The sequence below is a fragment of the Hylobates moloch genome, unplaced genomic scaffold, assembly GCF_009828535.3.
Source record: "Hylobates moloch isolate HMO894 unplaced genomic scaffold, HMol_V3 SCAFFOLD_20, whole genome shotgun sequence".
NCBI classification, from domain to species: Eukaryota; Metazoa; Chordata; class Mammalia; order Primates; family Hylobatidae; genus Hylobates; species Hylobates moloch.
Window position 1 is genome coordinate 34,316,715 of NW_026652295.1, and position 17,084 is coordinate 34,333,798.

At 48.6% G+C, this 17,084-nt stretch overlaps 1 protein-coding gene and 1 pseudogene across 3 annotated transcripts; both read left to right on the top strand.

Annotated features, from left to right (window-relative positions):
• The first annotated feature begins 2,793 nt into the window (after window positions 1–2,793).
• LOC116459787 (UMP-CMP kinase-like) lies at window positions 2,794–3,862 on the top strand (annotated as a pseudogene).
• Window positions 3,863–13,616: 9,754 nt separating this feature from the next.
• Window positions 13,617–16,900, top strand: CLPSL2 (colipase like 2). Of its 3 annotated transcripts, none has more exons than XM_032141453.2 (3): window positions 13,617–13,823; window positions 14,481–14,603; window positions 16,703–16,900. In XM_032141453.2, the coding sequence occupies exons 1-3, from the start codon at window positions 13,638–13,640 to the stop codon at window positions 16,796–16,798; spliced, it is 405 nt and encodes a 134-aa protein (XP_031997344.1). In that variant the 5' UTR covers window positions 13,617–13,637; the 3' UTR covers window positions 16,799–16,900. The 3 variants fall into 3 exon arrangements, with proteins under 3 accessions (XP_031997344.1, XP_031997345.1, XP_031997346.1); XM_032141454.2 differs by having other exon boundaries at window positions 13,617–13,721; XM_032141455.2 differs by lacking the exon at window positions 14,481–14,603.
• The last annotated feature ends 184 nt before the right edge of the window (window positions 16,901–17,084 follow it).

A 17,084-nucleotide genomic window follows, 5' to 3' on the forward strand; every position in this document is an offset into this window, starting at 1 on the left:
TTATCAGATCAAACACTGTGTTAGTTATTGCCAAATTTCCCTCTTAAGAAGTTTCATCAATCTTTGCTCTTACCAATAGTATTTTCCCACACCTTGACCGACCCCCTGTATTACAAAACTGTAGCAGTCTTTTAGGAAGAAAATGATATATCTTTCTAACAGGTATAACATGATCTCGGTTTACATTTCTCTTATCACAACTTAGGTCAGAAGGCATGAGATGGTGAGACTTTTGTCTCAAACACACACACACAAAAGCGAATGACCTAAACAGACATTTCTCAAAAGAAGACATACAAATAGCCAAGAATTATATGAAGAAAATGCTCAACATCACTAATCATCAAGGAATTGCACATTTTGATAATAGGATGCCTATTATCAAAAAGACAAAAGATAAATGCTGACAAGGATGTGGAGGAAAAGGAACTCATATACACCATTGGTGGGAATGTAAACTAGTACAGCCACTATGGAGGACAGTATGGAGGTATGTGAACCCCAAATATCTGAGACAGCTCTCAGTTTATTTAGAAAGTTTATTTTGCTAACGTTGAGGATGTGCACCTGTGACACAGCCTCAGGAGGTCCTGACCACATGTGCCCAAGGTGGTCAGAGCACAGCTTGGTTTTACACATTTTAGGGAGATATGAGACATCAATCAACATATGTAAGATGAACATTGGTTCTGTCTGGAAAGGTGAGACAACTCGAAGTGGGGAGGGAGCTTTGAGCTCATAAGTAGACAAGACACAAATGATTGCAATTCTTTTGAGTTTCTGATTAGCCGCTCCAAAGGAGGCAATCAGATATGCATTTATCTCAGTGAGCAGAGGGATGACTTTGAATAGAATGGGAGGCAGGTTTACTCTACGCAGTTCCCAGCTTGACTTTTCCCTTTAGCTTAGTGATTTTGGGGCAGCAAATTTATTTTCCTTTCACAGGTACCACAAAAAACTACAAGCAGAACTACCATATGATCCAGCAGTTTCACTACTGAGCATTTATCCAAAGGAAAGGAAATCAGTATGGAAGAGACGTCTTCACTCTCATGTTTATCGCAGCACTATTCACAATAGCCAAGATAGTGAATCGACCTACATGTCCAACAGCAGATGAATGGGTAGAGAAAATGTGGTATAGGGCCGGGTACAGTGGTTCATACCTGTAATCCCAGCTCTTTGGGAGGCAGAGGCAGGAAGATCCCTTGAAGCTAAGAGTTTGAGACCAGGCTAGGCGTGGTGGCTCATGCCTGCAATCCTAGTGATAGAGCTCCCATGACTGGAGAAACACCAGGGTTCTTTGTCTCTCGATGATTAGATAAACGACACGGGCACACGTGGAGTTGTTTTAAGGGGCGGAAAGTTTAATAGGCAAGAAAGAAGAAAACGGCTCCCCCGTACAGAGGGAGCGGGGCTCCAAACGGACAAACCCCATGTGCCGCGGAAAGTAGTCCTTTATATTGGGAGGCTGGAGGAGGCAGTGTCTGATTTGCATAGGGCCCAGGTGATTGGTTTGAGCAGGTGTGTCATTCACACAGCCTGAGAAAAACCTGGCTCTCCCACCTTAGCCTTTTAATATGCAAATGCAGGTCTCCTTGATGTGCTGCATTCTTAGAGTCATCTGGAGGTGGTCACACACCTGGCATACGTTGGGACAAGGAGAAGAGGGCGGGAATTGCCACATTGGATGGACCTAGTTTCTAATAGCCTGTGTTTGCATATCAAAGCTTACCGGCCTGCTTTTCTGTTAGAAAAGAAATGTTGCAGCCCGGCCCGGTGGCTCACGCCTGTAATCCCAAAGCTTTGGGAGGCCGAGGCGGACGGGGCGGATCACGAGGTCAGGAGTTTGAGACCAGCCTGGCCAACATAGTGAAACCCTGTCTCTACTTAAAATACAAAAAATTAGCTGGGCTGGTGGCAGGCGCCTGTAATCCCAGCTACCTGGGAGATGGAGGCAGGAGGGAGAATCGCTTGAACCCGGGATGTGGAGACCGTGCCACTGCACTCCAGCCTGGGTGACTGAGTGAATCTCAAAAAAAGCCTGAAATGTTTTTTTTGGGGGGGTGCTTTTATTAAAAGAAAAAGCCTCCAACCTGGCTAACATGGTGAAACCCCGTCTCTACTAAAAATACAAAAAAATTAGCCGGGCGTAGTGGCTGGTGCCAGTAGTCCCAGCTACTCGGGAGGCTGAGGCAGGAGAATGGCGTGAACCCGGGAGGCGGAGCTTGCAGTGAGCCGAGATTGCGCCACTGCGCTCCAGCCTGGGCAAGAGTGAGACTCTGTCTCAAAAAACAAAAACAAAAACGAAAACAAAAACAAAACAAAAAAAAGAATAAGCCTTACTGAGGACTCCTTTCCCTTACTATCTGCCTAAAATAGTTTCTTAATAACTCCTATATTACCAGCACTTTGCGAAGCCGAGGTAGGCGGATCACCTGAGATCAGGAGTTTGAGACCAGCCTGGCCAACACGGTGAAACTCCGTCTCTACTAAAAATACAAAAATTAGCCTGGCGTGGTGGCAGGCGCCTGTAATCTCAGCTACTCAGGAGGCTGGGCAGGAGAATCTCTTGAACCCAGGAGGCAGAGGTTGCAGTGACCCGAAATCGCGCCACTGCACTCCAGCCTGGGCGACAGAGCCAGACTGTCTCAAATTAAAAAAAAAAAAAAAAAAAAATTAAAAAAAAAAGTTTAAGACCAGTTTGTGCAACATGTCCCATCTGTACAAAAAAATAAAAAATAAAATAAAATAAATTAAAAAATAAGAAGCTCCCTTCCGACCGCGGCGCAGATGCCCTGGCAGCCCGCCCCTTTCCCACGCCGCCTCCCCGCCACACGCCGCGCGGGCCGCTGTCAGCCCTCTGAGCTCCAAGGTGCGGTGCAGGCTGAGCCGCTGCCTGAGCCACTGCTCCACGTCCTGGGCCTTAGCTTCCCGCTGCAGACCTGCCGGCCGATTCTTCGCTGCCCTCCCAGTCTCACGAAGCCGCTGGTCGTGTTTGTCCACGGCGTGCCCGGCGCGCTGGCATCCTTGAGAAAGATGGCTACACACACCTTTCTGCAGGAGAGTTACTTCATGATGAAAGGAAGAGCCCAGATTCACAGTATGGTGAACTCACTGAAAATTACATTAAAGAAGGAAACATGGGACCAGTGGAGATAACCATCAGTTTATTAAAGAGGGAAATGGATCAGACAATGGCTGTCAATGCTCAAAAGAGTACATCCTTGATCGATGGGTTTCCAAGAAATCAAGACAACCTTCAAGGTTGGAACAATGGGCCGGGCGCGGTAGCTCACGCCTGTAATCCCAGCACTTTGGGAGGCCAAGGCGGGTGGATCACCTGAGGTCAGGAGCTCACCACCAGCCTGGCTAACACGGTGAAACCCCGTCTCTACTAAAAATACAAAAAATTAGCCAGGCGTGATGGGGCGTGCCTGTAATCCCAGCTACTGGGGAGGCTGAGGCAGGAGAATCGCTTGAACCCGGGAGGTGGAGGTTGCAGTGAGCCAAGATCACGCCACTGCACTCCAGCCTGGGTAACAAGAGTGAGGCTCCGTCTCAAAAAAAAACAAGGTTGGTTGGGAAGGCAGATAGATGTATCTTTCATTCTGTGTGTGTGTGTGTGTGTTTTTAATGTAATAATAAGATCTGTATTGAATGATGTCCTGAGAGAGGAAGGAGTAGCAGTAGGAGTGATGACAACAGAGAAAGCTTGGGAAAGAGAATTGAGACCCATCTTCAGCCAACAAAGCCAATTATTGACTTATATAAAGAAATGGGGAAAGTCAAGAAAATAAATGCTTCTCAATCTGTTGATTAAGGTTTTGAAGTTGTGAAGATTTTTGACAAGCAAAACTAATTCGAAACCTGAAAGCATCCTTGAAATCTTGTTTGAATATTGCTTTGATAGCTGCTATCGCAACCCCTTTTTAAGGCAATTTTAATCTTTCAAACTACATCTCAGTTAGTGGCTGGAAAGTATAGGTAAGACAAATTAAATTTTTTATGTACTTTTTTTTCGTCACAGGAGAGAGTTAATTAAGAGACATAACTTCATCTTAGTTATGGTGCTTACTAAACAAAGAAGCATATCAAGCTAGTTTTTTTTTAATTCAAAAAGACTATCCCTTTTATAGTTTGTGCCTTCTATGAGCAAAACTTTTTAGTATGCGTGTGTGTATGTCCCTTTAGCAATTACAACATGTTAGGATTTAGGGATACCCACTTCCTCCTTTTCTTGCAAGTTTTAAATTTCCAACCTTAAGTGAATTTGTGGACCAGATTTCAAAGGAACTTTTTGTGGAGTCAGTTCTTGCACAATGTGTTTAGTAAACAAACTCAAAGTGGATTCTTAGCAGTGTTTTAGTATATATCAAATAACTAACCATTTCCTATAGAAAAGAAAACATAGGCTTTGTTTTACTACAACTTGTACCATGTTGTATGACAGGGCATATTCTTTGCTTCCAAGGTTTGGGTTGGAGGCACTAGGGGTTCAGAGCCTGGCAGAACTGTCAGCTTTATTCTGACATAATCTAAGGGTATGGGGCAAGGATCACATCTAATGTTTGTGTTCCTCAACCTCTATTATATGGTGTTATTCATGATTCAACTGATCTTAACAAAATTCCTAGCAGTGGAACGTTGAAATGCATGTGGCTAGATTTATGCTAAAATGGTTCAGTTAGCATTTTAGTAACACTTCAAATGATTTTTTGTTTGTTTTCTAGACCAAATACAAGGTTAGGATTAATTAGAAGAAGCAATCTAGTTAAATTTCCCATTTGTATTTTATTTTCTCAAATACTTATTTTTATAGTTGTTTTAAAAAATTTAAAAATCATTGCACTTTGGTCAGAAAAATAATAAATATATCTTATAAATGTTTGATTCCTTTCCTTTCTATTTGTATTCAGTAAATTATTGTTTTGGCATCATGTTGAAGCACTGAAAGATGAATAATCTTTAAAAGGCTTAAAAAAAAAAATAAAAAGCCAGGTGTGGTGGCATGCACTTATAGTCCTAGCCTTGGGAGGCTGAGGAAGGAGGATCATTTGAGCCCAGAAGGTCAAGGCTGCAGTAAGTTATGATCATGCCACTGCACTCCAGCCTGGGCAACAGAGTGAGACCCTGTCTCAATAAGAAAAAAAAAAGTGATTTGCAGCTGTAAAAAACGAAAAGATTTCAAATAGGAAGTAGAAAACTAACTTCACCCTCTCCAGGTAACCTGTGCCACCTCCAGGCACTTTTCCCTATAGTGGCTGCTGTAGCATGGCTTGTTCAGCTTTTCTTTCATCTCCTTCTGGTGTCCCTTCCTGCACTGCAGGGCAGGAAAGCCAAACACTAGAGTGGTAGATCTAGGTGTGATTGCTGATCACATGCACTGCCTAAAGCCTAATCTTCATGGAGGTAAGGGAGGGCAGTGGCATTTGTGGGAAGCACACTTTTTTTGTTTTGTTTTGTTTTTTTTGGCTAGGGAAGACACCGGCAATACTTTTTTTTTTTTTTTTTTTTTTAGAGACAGGTTGTTGCCCAGGCTGGAGTGTAGTGGTATGATCATAGCTCACTGTAACCCCAAGCTCCTAGGTTTAAGTGATCCTCCCACCTCAGCCTCCTGAGTAGCTGGGACTATAAGGTGCACACCACCACACTCAGCTAATTTTTTTTTTTTTGTAGAGACAAGGGTATCACTACGTTGCACAGGCTGGTCTCAAACTCCTGGCCTCAAGCAACCCTCCTGCCTTGGCCTCCCAAAGTGCTAATATTACAGGCGTGAGCCACCACACCTGCCTACAGGCAATAGTTTTGCTGGAGTGCAGTGATGCAATCATAGTTCACTACAGCCTCAATCTCCCAGACTCAAATGATCTTCCCACCTCTACCTCCCAAGTAGCTGGGACTACAGATGCACCACCATGCTGGACTAATTTTTAAAAAATTTTTGTGGAGACCAGGCCTTGCTATGTTGCCTAGGCTGGTCTTGAACTCCTGAGCTCAAGCGATCTTCCCATCTTGGCCTCCCAAAGTGCTGGGATTACAGGTGTGAGCCACTGCACCTGGCAGGCAATAATCTTTCATGGCAGCTTCCTGAACCCGATATCACAGCTAAGGTGTGTGTTCCTGAGACTACAGCTGCAGTGACGACTACCTACCTCCTCACCTGCCTGATGGTGGCAGGGGTAGTAGCTCCCCTGGTAGCTCAGTTCTGCAGGGTTCTTTTGTTTTGTTGTTTAAGTCATTCCTGGAGGCTCAGTCTGGTTTCCACCCTTCCGGTTATTTCAATGTCTTCGTCAGCCCTCAATTATCTGTATTACATTCCTTTCTGCTTAAAATAAGTATGGTAGCATCTGTTATCTGCAACTGAGCTCTGATAAGATACCTGACATATGATAGGTATCACTAAACGTTTGTTGAATACATGAATGAATGATGAATGAATAGGTAAATGGAATGGAGACCACCAAGATGTATACAGTGAGTTGGACAGACGAACCTAGTGGACTCAACAGAATGGTAGAGCAATTGATGGATCGTAAGTGGACAATGAAACCAATTTGGTGCATCCTAACCAGCTTTTTTTTTTTTTTTTTTTTTTGAGACGGAATCTCACTCTGTCATCCAGGCTGGAGTGCAGTGGTGCGATCTCGGCTCACTGCAACCTCTGCCTCCCGGGTTCAAGCGATTCTCCTGCCTCAGCCTCCTGAGTAGCTGGGGTTACAGGCGCGTGCCACCACACCTGGCTAATTTTTGTATTTTTAGTAGAGACGGGGTTTCATCATGTTGGTCAGGCTGGTCTCGAACTCCTGACCTCGTGATCCGCCTGCCTCAGCCTCCCAAAGTGTTGGGCATGAACCACCATGCCCGGCCCCTAACCAGCACTTTTAAAAGATGAAATAGGAAAGAATAGAAAATCTCAGATAAGATCACATATGGTAAATGTAAGTATTGTTTTGTGAAACTTTAGTTCCATACACACACCTACACATTGTATATATGCACGAGCACACAAGTTTGCAGTGGTGATCATCAAACCAGCATAACACAGGCACCAACTAATTGGAGCTACTAGTTGTCTGAATACCTGTGTAAAATGTACCTTTACCATGGGTTGTAGTCAAAAAAAGTGATTGAGATCCATTGCTCTATAGAATGTAGCTTAGGCTTCTTGGGGGTGGTGGGGGGAACAAGTTTCCAAGGGCCCTTCCTACAGTGTTACCCTTGGCTAAAGGATACTGTCCATGACTCCTTCCTGCCTCAGGGAGCTGTTCCTGAATCCAGGTATGATATCTTTTTTTTTTTTTTTTTTTTTGAGACGGAGTCTCACTTTGTTGCCCAGGCTGGAGTGCAGTGGCGCGATCTCGGCTCACTGCAAGCTCCGCCTTCCGGGTTCATGCCATTCTCCTGCCTCAGCCTCCCAAGTAGCTGGGACTACAAGCGCCCGCCACCACGCCCGGCAAATTTTTTGTATTTTTAGTAGAGACGGGGGTTTCGCCGTGTTAGCCAGGATGGTCTCGATCTCCTGACCTCATCATCCGCCCACCTCGGCCTCCCAAAGTGCTGGGATTACAGGCGTGAGCCACCGCGCCCAGCCCAGGTATGGTCTTAAGCAGAGCAATCCTCCGTGTATGGCAACTTGGGATGTTATGGGCACCTATAATTCTGCCCACTCAGCATCCATGTCCTATTCCTCAGGAGACAGCAACCCCCTATCTCCCTGCCTTTGGGGAGCTGCCCTGTTCAGTTTCCATGAGGTTCTTGTCCCTAGTCCCCTCGGCCTTCTAGGAATTTCTAGATGGGTGCTGAAGGGAGGTGCATAGAGCTGTGTACAGCTCCCTGCTGCCCCCCACAGAGAGGCAGTCTTCCTCCCAGAGAGGAAATGAGGCTGCCTGAAGGCTGAAGCTGAAGAGAGAGACACCTGTCGGTGGTTCCTCTTTGGAGCCCTGAGGCCAGCCTGGCGACTGACCCAATACTGTTTCTTTCGCTTTTTGTTGTTAAAATTACATACGTTGGCTTGAATTCTTTCACTTGCAGCTTCAGGAGTTGTGATTCCCTCATGGCTCCTTGAGGTAAGCAAGGGGCCCTCACTGCCAAGGCGACTAGGCACAAATGTGGCTCAGCCTCACCGAGTGGGAGAAGGAGGGGGCTCTAGTGCCAGCGAGTCTACACATGCACCCTACGCACAGGTGGTGTGGGCAGGGTGGCAGCATGGGGCATTCCCCTGCTATGTCCCCTCTGGAGACCTCTCTGTGCATGAACATTTTGCCTGAACACAGAGGTTGTAGGGAGCCCTCCTTGGCCCCTCTGAGGAAGGCCCCTGTCATAGGCTAAGCTGCTTGGAAAAGCTCAGTCCCCTCCCATGGGTGAAGGCAATGGGGCAGCACACCTGGCCGCCAGACACCACCGCCTACTCTGTCCTTCAGGCCAAAGCCCTAGGGTCAAAAGGCCAGCCCAGTCCAGGAGGAGGCGGCAGGTCAGCTCCCTCCTCTCCCTCCAGGCCTGTCTTTCTCCCAAGCTGAGCTGATAGCCTCTCAGCAGGGTCAGCCTGTCCCAGGAAGAAATCAAATGAGAAGCGTGTGTTCTGAGCCCTGCCCCTGGTTCAGAGTACGTTGTGTGGGTGGGGTGACTAGAAGCTGGGAACGAGCTGATCTCCCTCAGGCATGCTGGGCCTCTCCTTCCAGAGACCCTCCTGTCCTCACAGACAGAGCAGGGCAACCCCACCCTCTCCTGGCACCCCTGGCTCAATGGCTCAGGTCCCCCTGCTCTGACTCTAGCACTGCCACCACCAGCCAAGCTTTCCACCGAGGAGCCACCTCAACGGGGGCTATTCTCACAGACCCTCAAGTTCCCTGGCGCGCTGACCGCCCCATCTCCAATCTGTATCCCCAACAAGCAGACACCATCTCCTTGCTGTTCTACCCACAGCTACTTACTGTCACTTCCAAACCTTTGCCCACTCTGTACCCCTGGTTGGAAACCCTTAGTCTCTGCTTGCCAAATCCCAGTCCCCCTTCAAGGCTTAGCAAAACAGCATGGCCCTCTCCTGCCAGGGTCTGGGACATAGAAGCTTGAGGCCTCCACCTCCTCACCTCCAAACACTTCCCACTCTGGTCCTCTTCTCTAGGAAGGCTTGGCTGATCTATCTTTGCATTTCAAACTCTTAGGGCACCCACTCGTTCCTCACTCTCCCCAGATTACTTTTAGAGTTCCTTCAGGAAGATCTTCAGTAATGCGCAATTTTCATGAGGTCAGTTTTCCCCAGAATTTTACTTTGGATTTCAAAGACTGGTAAGACTTCCAAAAAATTTTGAGGACTAACAGAATTTGTGCACATATATTTAATATATTGGCCAAAAGCCAGTTTCGGTGGCTCAAGCCTGTAATCCCAGCACTTTGGGAGGGTGGTGGATCACCTAAGGTCAGGGGTTCAAGACCAGCCTGGCCAACATGGTGAAACCCTGTCTCTACTAAAAAAAATACAAAAAAAATTAGCCGGGCGTGGTGGCGGGCCCCTGTAATCCCAGCTACTCGGGAGGCTGAGGCAGGAGAATTGCTTGAACCTGGGAGGCAGAGGTTACAGTGAGCCAAGATGGCACCACTGCACTCCAGTTTGGGTGACAGCGCAAGACTCGGCCTCAAAAAATATATATATATATACGTATATATACATGTATATATATACGTATATATACACGTATATATATATACGTGTATATGTGTGTGTGTGTGTGTGTGTGTGTGTATATATATATATATATATATATATATGCCAAAAAAGAACAATGAAACAAAACTACTACTGTATCGTGGCTATTATTGCTTTTTTAAAATATATTTTTAAATATTTTATTTATTTTTTTTTACCTCCAAATACCATCACCATTTTATTTATTTTAATTATTATTACTTTTTTGAGACAGTCTATCTCTGTCACCCAGATTGGAGTGCAGTGGCATGGCTGACTGTAGCCTCAACCTCCCAGGCTCGAGATCCTCTCACCTCAGCCTCCCATGTATTTGGGACCATAGGCAGATCCCACCATGCCCAGCTAATTTTTTTATTTTTTGTAAAGACAGAGGTCTCACTTTGTTGCCAGGTTGGTCTTGAACCCCTGATGGCCATTATTTCATAAAAGCACATTTTAACACCAAAGAAGTAGAAAAGACATAATTTCAGAATAAATAATCACTTTTTAAATTAAATACATTTCCCTGCCTGGGCAATATGTTGAGACGCTACCTCTACTAAAAATACAAAAATTAGCCAGGCATGGTGGTGCGCGTCTGTATTCCCAGCTACTTGGAGGGGGGCTGAGGCAGGAGACTTGCTTGAGCCCAGGAGGCGAAGGCTGCAGTGAGCCAAGATTGCGCCACCGCACTACAGCCTGGGTGACACCTCAAAAAAAAATTTTTTTTAAATAATAATAAATTGAATATATTTACCTTTAACAAAAACACTATTACATTATCCTTATTGTTTTCATTTTGCTGCAGACCAGTGAGAACATTGTCATGGAAACCACCACTGGGGCCACCAGAAAGATGCAGAAGAAAAGAAGTGAGACATTAGAGACTGTCAGAGGAGGGGAAGGTGAAGGGGCAGGAAATAGGGGGTAAGAATTCCATCAGCAAGGTGCTCCCCTGTCCTGAACTGACCCCCTTCTTCTGCTCACTGAAGTCTGAGGTGGCCAGTTTTGGGCCCTGGGCAGAGCTGTGGCCATGCTCACAGGTCAGGCAGCTCAGTGATTTCCGGCGCTGGAGACCCTGGTGATCTTGTTCCTACTCCCCGGCAATGCAGAGGTACTCTGGACATGTGCCTATGACCAGTGCTGGCAGGCCATGGTACAGGACTTGGAGTCAGGAGCAGAGCTAGGCTTGGCTCTGCTACTCACCAGCTGAGTTACTGAGAGAAGTCCGTGCCCTCTCTGGGCCTCGGTTTCCTCAACTGAAAATAAAGGTTCTGGACCAGTTGTTTCTGAGGAAACCAGAAGATCTCTGGCTTAAGAAAAAGAAAAAAAAAAGCCATGCACATAATATTTTGTACAGAATTCCCAGGGCTTCACCACCCCTCAGGGCCTTCAGTGGGCTCCCCAGGGGCTGCTAACCCTGATACACAGTTGCTGGCCCCTTGCCTTCAAATTTGCCACTTTCCTAAGCAGTCAACAATACTTCTCAAGTGTCTAACGGTCATGGGTGTATGGGCAAAGGAAGCCAGTGAAGCAGTACAAGGAAGTATCCATCCCCAGGCCTCCTCTCCAGTTCACAAATGGTCTGCGTGGATGAGTCGCTAGTCAGCCAAGGTAGCAGAACACACATATGAAGAGAGCTCAGACTGCGACTGCTGGAGCCCCCTTACTAGGTAATGATGGGAACCCCCTTACTAGGGGCAAAGCCCTCTGGCTGCCCGCAGCAGTGTAGATCAGTGGTAAGAACTTGGACCCAGGAGCTAGAATGCCCTGGATTTGTATCTGACTCTGCCATTTAATCTTGTTCCTTGGGCAAGTAACTTTATCTTGAGCCTTCAGGTTCCTAGTCTGTAAAACAGGGCTAAGAGTTACACAGTAGAAATGATAGTAGATGCGAAATATTCCAAGACTCCCTTGAATTTCCCAGCCTCCCTTGCAGAAGGTTAGAAGGTTGGGATCATGTGACTAGTTCCAGCAGGTTGTTTGTGAGTGGAGAAGGCAGGTCTTCCATGGAGACCTTGGATGCTAGTTTTTTTTTTTGTTTTTTTTTTGTTTTTTTTTGTTTTTTTTTGTTTTTGAGACAGGGTCTCACTCTGTTGCCCATGCTGGAGTGCAGTGGTGCAATCATAACTCACTGAAGCCTCAACCTCCCAAGTAGCCGGGACTATATGCATGTGCCACCATGTCCAGCTAATTTCTTAAATTTTTTTTTTGTAGTGATGAGGTCTCACTATATTGCCCAGGGCTGGCCTTGAACTCCTGGGCTCAAGAGATCCTCTTGGCCGGGCATGGTGGCTCCAACCGGTAATCCCAGCACTTTGCGGAGGTTGCAGTGAGCCGAGATTGTGCCATTGCACTCCAGCCTGGGCAATAGTGTGAGACTCTGTCTCAAAAACAACAACAACAACAAAAACAAAACAACAACAGATCCTCTCACCTTGGCCTCCAGAAGTGCTGTGAATACATGCATGAGCCACCATGCCCAGCCAGAGGCCAGTCTTATAGATGGCTACAGGATGGAAGAAGGGTCTCTTGCCCCAAATCAGACTTTACATAAAGCATTATTGTGCCAAAGCCACAAAATTCCAGGAGTTCTGTTGTTACAGCCAGTGTTAATTACTCTGTGACAGCTAGTGTTAATACAGGGAGGGCTCACGGAAATAATGGATACAGGGCCCTCTGAGTGCAGTGGGGGCTGTTATTCTTGGCTGTTATTCCCCACCAAGACAGGATTCCTTGGTTCATTTCTTAAGCAAAACTTCAAAAGCAGAAACAGGCTGGGAGTGGTGGCTCACGTCTGTAATCCCACCACTTTGGGAGGCCGAGGCAGGAGGATCTCTTGAGCCCATGAGTTCAAGACCAGCCTGGACAACATAAGGACAACCTGTCTCTATAACAAATATTAACAATACAAAATTTTAAAAAAATAGAAATTTAAAAAAGCAGAAGCAGGCAGGTGCGGTGAGGTGGAAGCTTCATCCATAGGGAAGTCCTGAGGAAGGCCTGCCTCCCCTGGTTCCAGGATTGCTCTATGCAGCTCTCCCTTAACCCTCCTCCCTATTCTGAGTTTTCTTCTCTTCCCACCTCTCCATTTTGCCCCCACATCTTGACTTTCACACAATTCACAGGCAAATCCTTAGACAATTAATGGAATGATTAGGACTGCAAGAGATTTAAGACTTAGAGACCATCTTGTCCCACCTCCTGGTTCTTACAGAAGAGGAGAATCGGGCCTGCAGCGGGTGTGAGCAGCCCAGAGGGTGGGGCTGGATTATCCCGAAGGTAAGGGGAGAATCTGGGGCTGCAAGGGCAGACACAGAATCAACACCAGGAAGGAAACTCTTTTTATTTCAGCATATATGTTTTGTGCCGTTTATAAAAATAAAGTTTTGAGGCCAGGTGCGGTGGCTCACACCTGTAATCCCAGCACTTTGGGAGGCTGAAGCAGGACCATCACTTGAGGCCAGGAGTTAGAGACCAGCCTGGGCGACATGGGGAGACCCCCATCTCTACAGAAATTTTTAAAATTAGCCGGGCGTGGTTGCGCACACCTGTAGTCCCAACTACTCGGGAGGCTGAGGCAGGAGGATCACTTGAACCCGGGAGGCGGAGATGGAAATCAGCCAAGATCGCGCCACTGCACTTCAGCCTGGGCGCCAGTGCGAGACTCCGTCTGTAAAATAAATAAATAAAATAAAAATAGAGTTTTATCTTACAGTTTCAAGCTTCTACTTGGAAGTAACACGTATGGAGGCCCCTAGGGCCCCTAAGGTCTAGAATCCCGCCCGTGCGAGCCCGAGCGCCTTTCCTCCCTCCTTTCCTTCCGCAGGCGTCCTCGCCCTCCACGCCTCTCCTCCGCGGGGGCGGCCTGGGGCGCCGGGTCACGTGGCCGGGGAAGAGGGTTTATCCCGCGGCCCCTCGGAGCCCCGCCGCTGCTCTGCCGTCCAGGCCCATGGCCGCATCCCTGGCGCTCGTGGCGGGGGTCCTGGCGGGGGCGGTGCTGCCCCTCTGGAGCGCGCTTCCGCAATATAAAAAGGTGAGCCGGGGAGCGCGCCCAGCCCGCCGCGACCGCAGGAGAGGGTGGCCCCGCCGCCGGGGCAGTGGAGCCCGAAGGCGCCGGGCAGCCTTAAAGGGAGAGGTGGGTCCGGAACCACACCCAGGCGGGTAGCCTGGGGCATCCTCAGACGGACTTCAAAAGCCGCTTCGCTTTCCCCTGGCGGCCTCGGAGGGGTGAGAAATTGGCCTATGACCAGCACCCTCGCTCCCCCCACCTCCCCCGCCCGTGCCCCTTCCGATAGCCTCAGTCCTGGGCTCGCTTCCCTCCCCAAAGTGCTCACAGCCAAACCCACCCTGCCTGCTCTGGTTTCTCCCCCTCTTCCTCCGCCTCCCCTCACTGTCTAGTAATTCTTCCAGGCACGAGGGCTCTCCCCTTTTCTCCTCTTTCTCTCCCTCTTTTTCGAGCCCGCAGCCCCTTCATTCTCATCCCCCAACTCCGCCCTGCAAAATGGGACTTAAGAGTACACACCCTATGGGACTCATGGAGGTGAGCGGGGTCCAGGAACGGAGAGGCTGAGGGAAAAGTGCTAATCCCCCTCTCCTCCTCTCCTCTGCTCCCCTGGGTCCTGCTGAGGGGCCGGGGTGGGGCTGGGGGGGAACCAGCTCCCCCAGGGAGTGACAACCTCATGACTTCTCCTGGACCGCTGGGCTCTTTGGCAATGGTGGGAACCCTCCCCTACCCTCCCACACAACTCAGGGATTGCCCCCAGCCTGACAGACATCCTGCCTGTCCCCACAGAAAATCACAGACAGGTGCTTCCACCACTCTGAGTGCTACAGTGGCTGCTGCCTCATGGACTTGGACTCTGGTGGAGCCTTCTGTGCCCCCAGGGCCAGAATAACCATGATCTGTTTGCCCCAGGTGAGGCCCTAGGATGGGGCAACTTCTGGCAAGTAGAGAAGCGGGCAGAGGAGGTTAAAAAAAAAAAAAAAAAACACAGCCGGGCGCGGTGGCTCAAGCCTGTAATCCCTGTAATCCCAGCACTTTGGGAGGCTGAGGCGGGCGGATCACGAGGTCAGGAGATCGAGACCATCCTGGCTAACACGGTGAAACCCCGTCTCTACTAAAAAAAAACACACAAAATTAGCCGGGCGTGTTGGCGGGCGCCTGTATTCCCAGCTACTCGGGAGGCTGAGGCAGGAGAATGGCGTGAACCCAGGAGGTGGAGGTTGCGGTGAGCCGAGATCGCGCCACTGCACTCCAGCCTGGGGGACAGAGAAAGACTCCGTCTCAAAAAAAAAAAAAACACCTGGCCCCACCTGTTTTTTCACCTCTGTCTGGAAGTGCCCTTCTTCTTCTCCACTTGGCAAACTCCTACTCATGGTGCAAAACAACTCCAGCCACCTCCTCTGAGAAGGCTTCCCTCCTTGGAGCTCCTGTACCCTGGGGTCAGACCCTCAGCAGAGCATGTATCTCCCTAACTGGCCATGTCTTTTCTCTGCCTCTCCCAGTAGTTGGAACTCTTCAAGGGCAGGGATTGCATCATATTCATCTATGAAGCACCTACCCCCAGCTTAGTATCTGCACATAGTAGGTGCTCAATAAATGTTTATTTTTGTTTGTTTCAAGAAGGAGTCTTGCTCTGTCACCCAGGCTGGCGTGCAATGGCATGATCTTGGCTCACTGCACCCTCTGCCTCCTGGGTTCAAGCGATTCTCATGCCTCAGCCTCCTGAGTAGCTGGGATTACGGGGGTGCACTGCTATGCCTGGCTAATTTTCATAGTTTTGGTAGAGATGGGGTTTTGCCATGTTGGCCAAGCCGGTCTTGAACTCCTGACCTCAGGTGATCCACCTGGCTTGGCCTCCCAAGGTGCTGGGATTATAGGCATGAGCCACCGTGCCCGGCCAATAAATGCTTGTTGAATGAATGAATATCTCTTCTCTCACATCACTGAGGCAGGGTAAGTAGGAAATGAACTTCCCCTTACTAGTCCCCATCTCCCTGCCACAGTGACATGATTTCTTGAGAGGAGCATGGCACTGTGGTGGCAGGACTACAGCTTTGGAGTTGGACCTGAGTTTAAATCCTGAGTTTTCCACACCCTATCTTTGTGACCTCAAGCAGGTCATCATGGCTCTCTGAGCCTTAGTTTTCTCATCTACAAGGAGAGGCTAAAGTACCTGCCCCACCAGGCTGTTGGGAAGATTATGTGGTCTTGGCAAGGAGAGTGTGCCGTCCAGCATGGTTGTCACTCGCTTTTAGGAATGCAGGGAGCAGAATGCTCAGTACGCCCTGTTCCTGTCCACCTGGCCCGGGGCCCAAACCTTTCTAAGATGGATGGGCCCAGCCTCTATGTCCTTGTGTGGGGAGTTGCCAATGCCCTAAGGAAGCATTAGGGCCCCTACCGTGGCCTGACCGTACAGCCGAAGTGGCTAGAGGGTTTTTATTTTTTTTATTTTTTGAGACAGAGTTTTGCTCTTGTTGCCCAGGCTGGAGTGTAATGGCATGATCTTGGCCCACTGCAACCTCCACCTCCTGGGTTCAAGCAATTCCTCTGCCTCAGCCTCTGGAGTAGCTGGGATTACAGGCATGCGCCACCATGCCCAGCTACTTTTTGTATTATTAGTCCATGACCATGTTGGCCAGGCTGGTCTCAAACTCCTGACCTCAGGTGATCCACCCACCTTGGCCTCCCAAAGCGCTGGGATTACAGGGGTGAGCCACCGTGCACAGCCTAAAGCGTCTTTTTATTATCACCACTTGATCTGCCCTATCTCATTTAGTCCTCACAACAACCCTAAGAGGTGGGTTACTATTATTGTCCCCATTTGACAGATGAGGAAACCGAGCTGGAGAGGTTCATTGACTTGCTGAAGGTCACGCAGTTATAAGCTGTAGAGACAGCCCAGGTCTGTCTTACTCCAGGCCTGGTACTCTTGGTTCTGGTCCCCAAGAAGTTTAAGTCCCCATCCTTCCTGCGTCCTGGTGACCCCCAATTCTCTTACCCACTCCCTGCAGACCAAGGGAGCTACCAACATCATCTGCCCTTGCCGGATGGGCTTGACGTGCATATCCAAGGACTTGATGTGTGTCCACCGGTGCCATATGATTTAGAGGAAGATGCAGGCTGGTGACTGCTCCCTTGGGGCCGTAGGCCCTGGGTGCCACCAACTTGCTCCAAATCCAGCTCCTGAGACATTAAAGTCACTTCCTGTCCTTGGCCTCTGTCTGTACTTTCTGGGCGAGGGGACCTGGTGGAGATTGTGCCAGTCCAGGGGGCAAGCAAAAGGGGAGACTGGAGGCATGAATGAGCTTCTCATGGGATTTGGCCCTGTCTGGAGGTCAGGGTAGAACTGCAGGAAGGGAATGGCTCAGGGAGGGTGTGGTGGAGCAGGGGCTG

Coding starts and splice junctions, on each gene's coding strand:
- CLPSL2 (XM_032141453.2), top strand. CDS start 13,638: ATGGCCGCATCCCTGGCGCTCGTGGCGGGGGTCCTGGCGGGGGCGGTG. Junction 13,824..14,480: donor GGGCAGCCTTAAAGGGAGAG/GTGGGTCCGGAA, acceptor CTGTCCCCACAG/AAAATCACAGACAGGTGCTT. Junction 14,604..16,702: donor CCATGATCTGTTTGCCCCAG/GTGAGGCCCTAG, acceptor CACTCCCTGCAG/ACCAAGGGAGCTACCAACAT.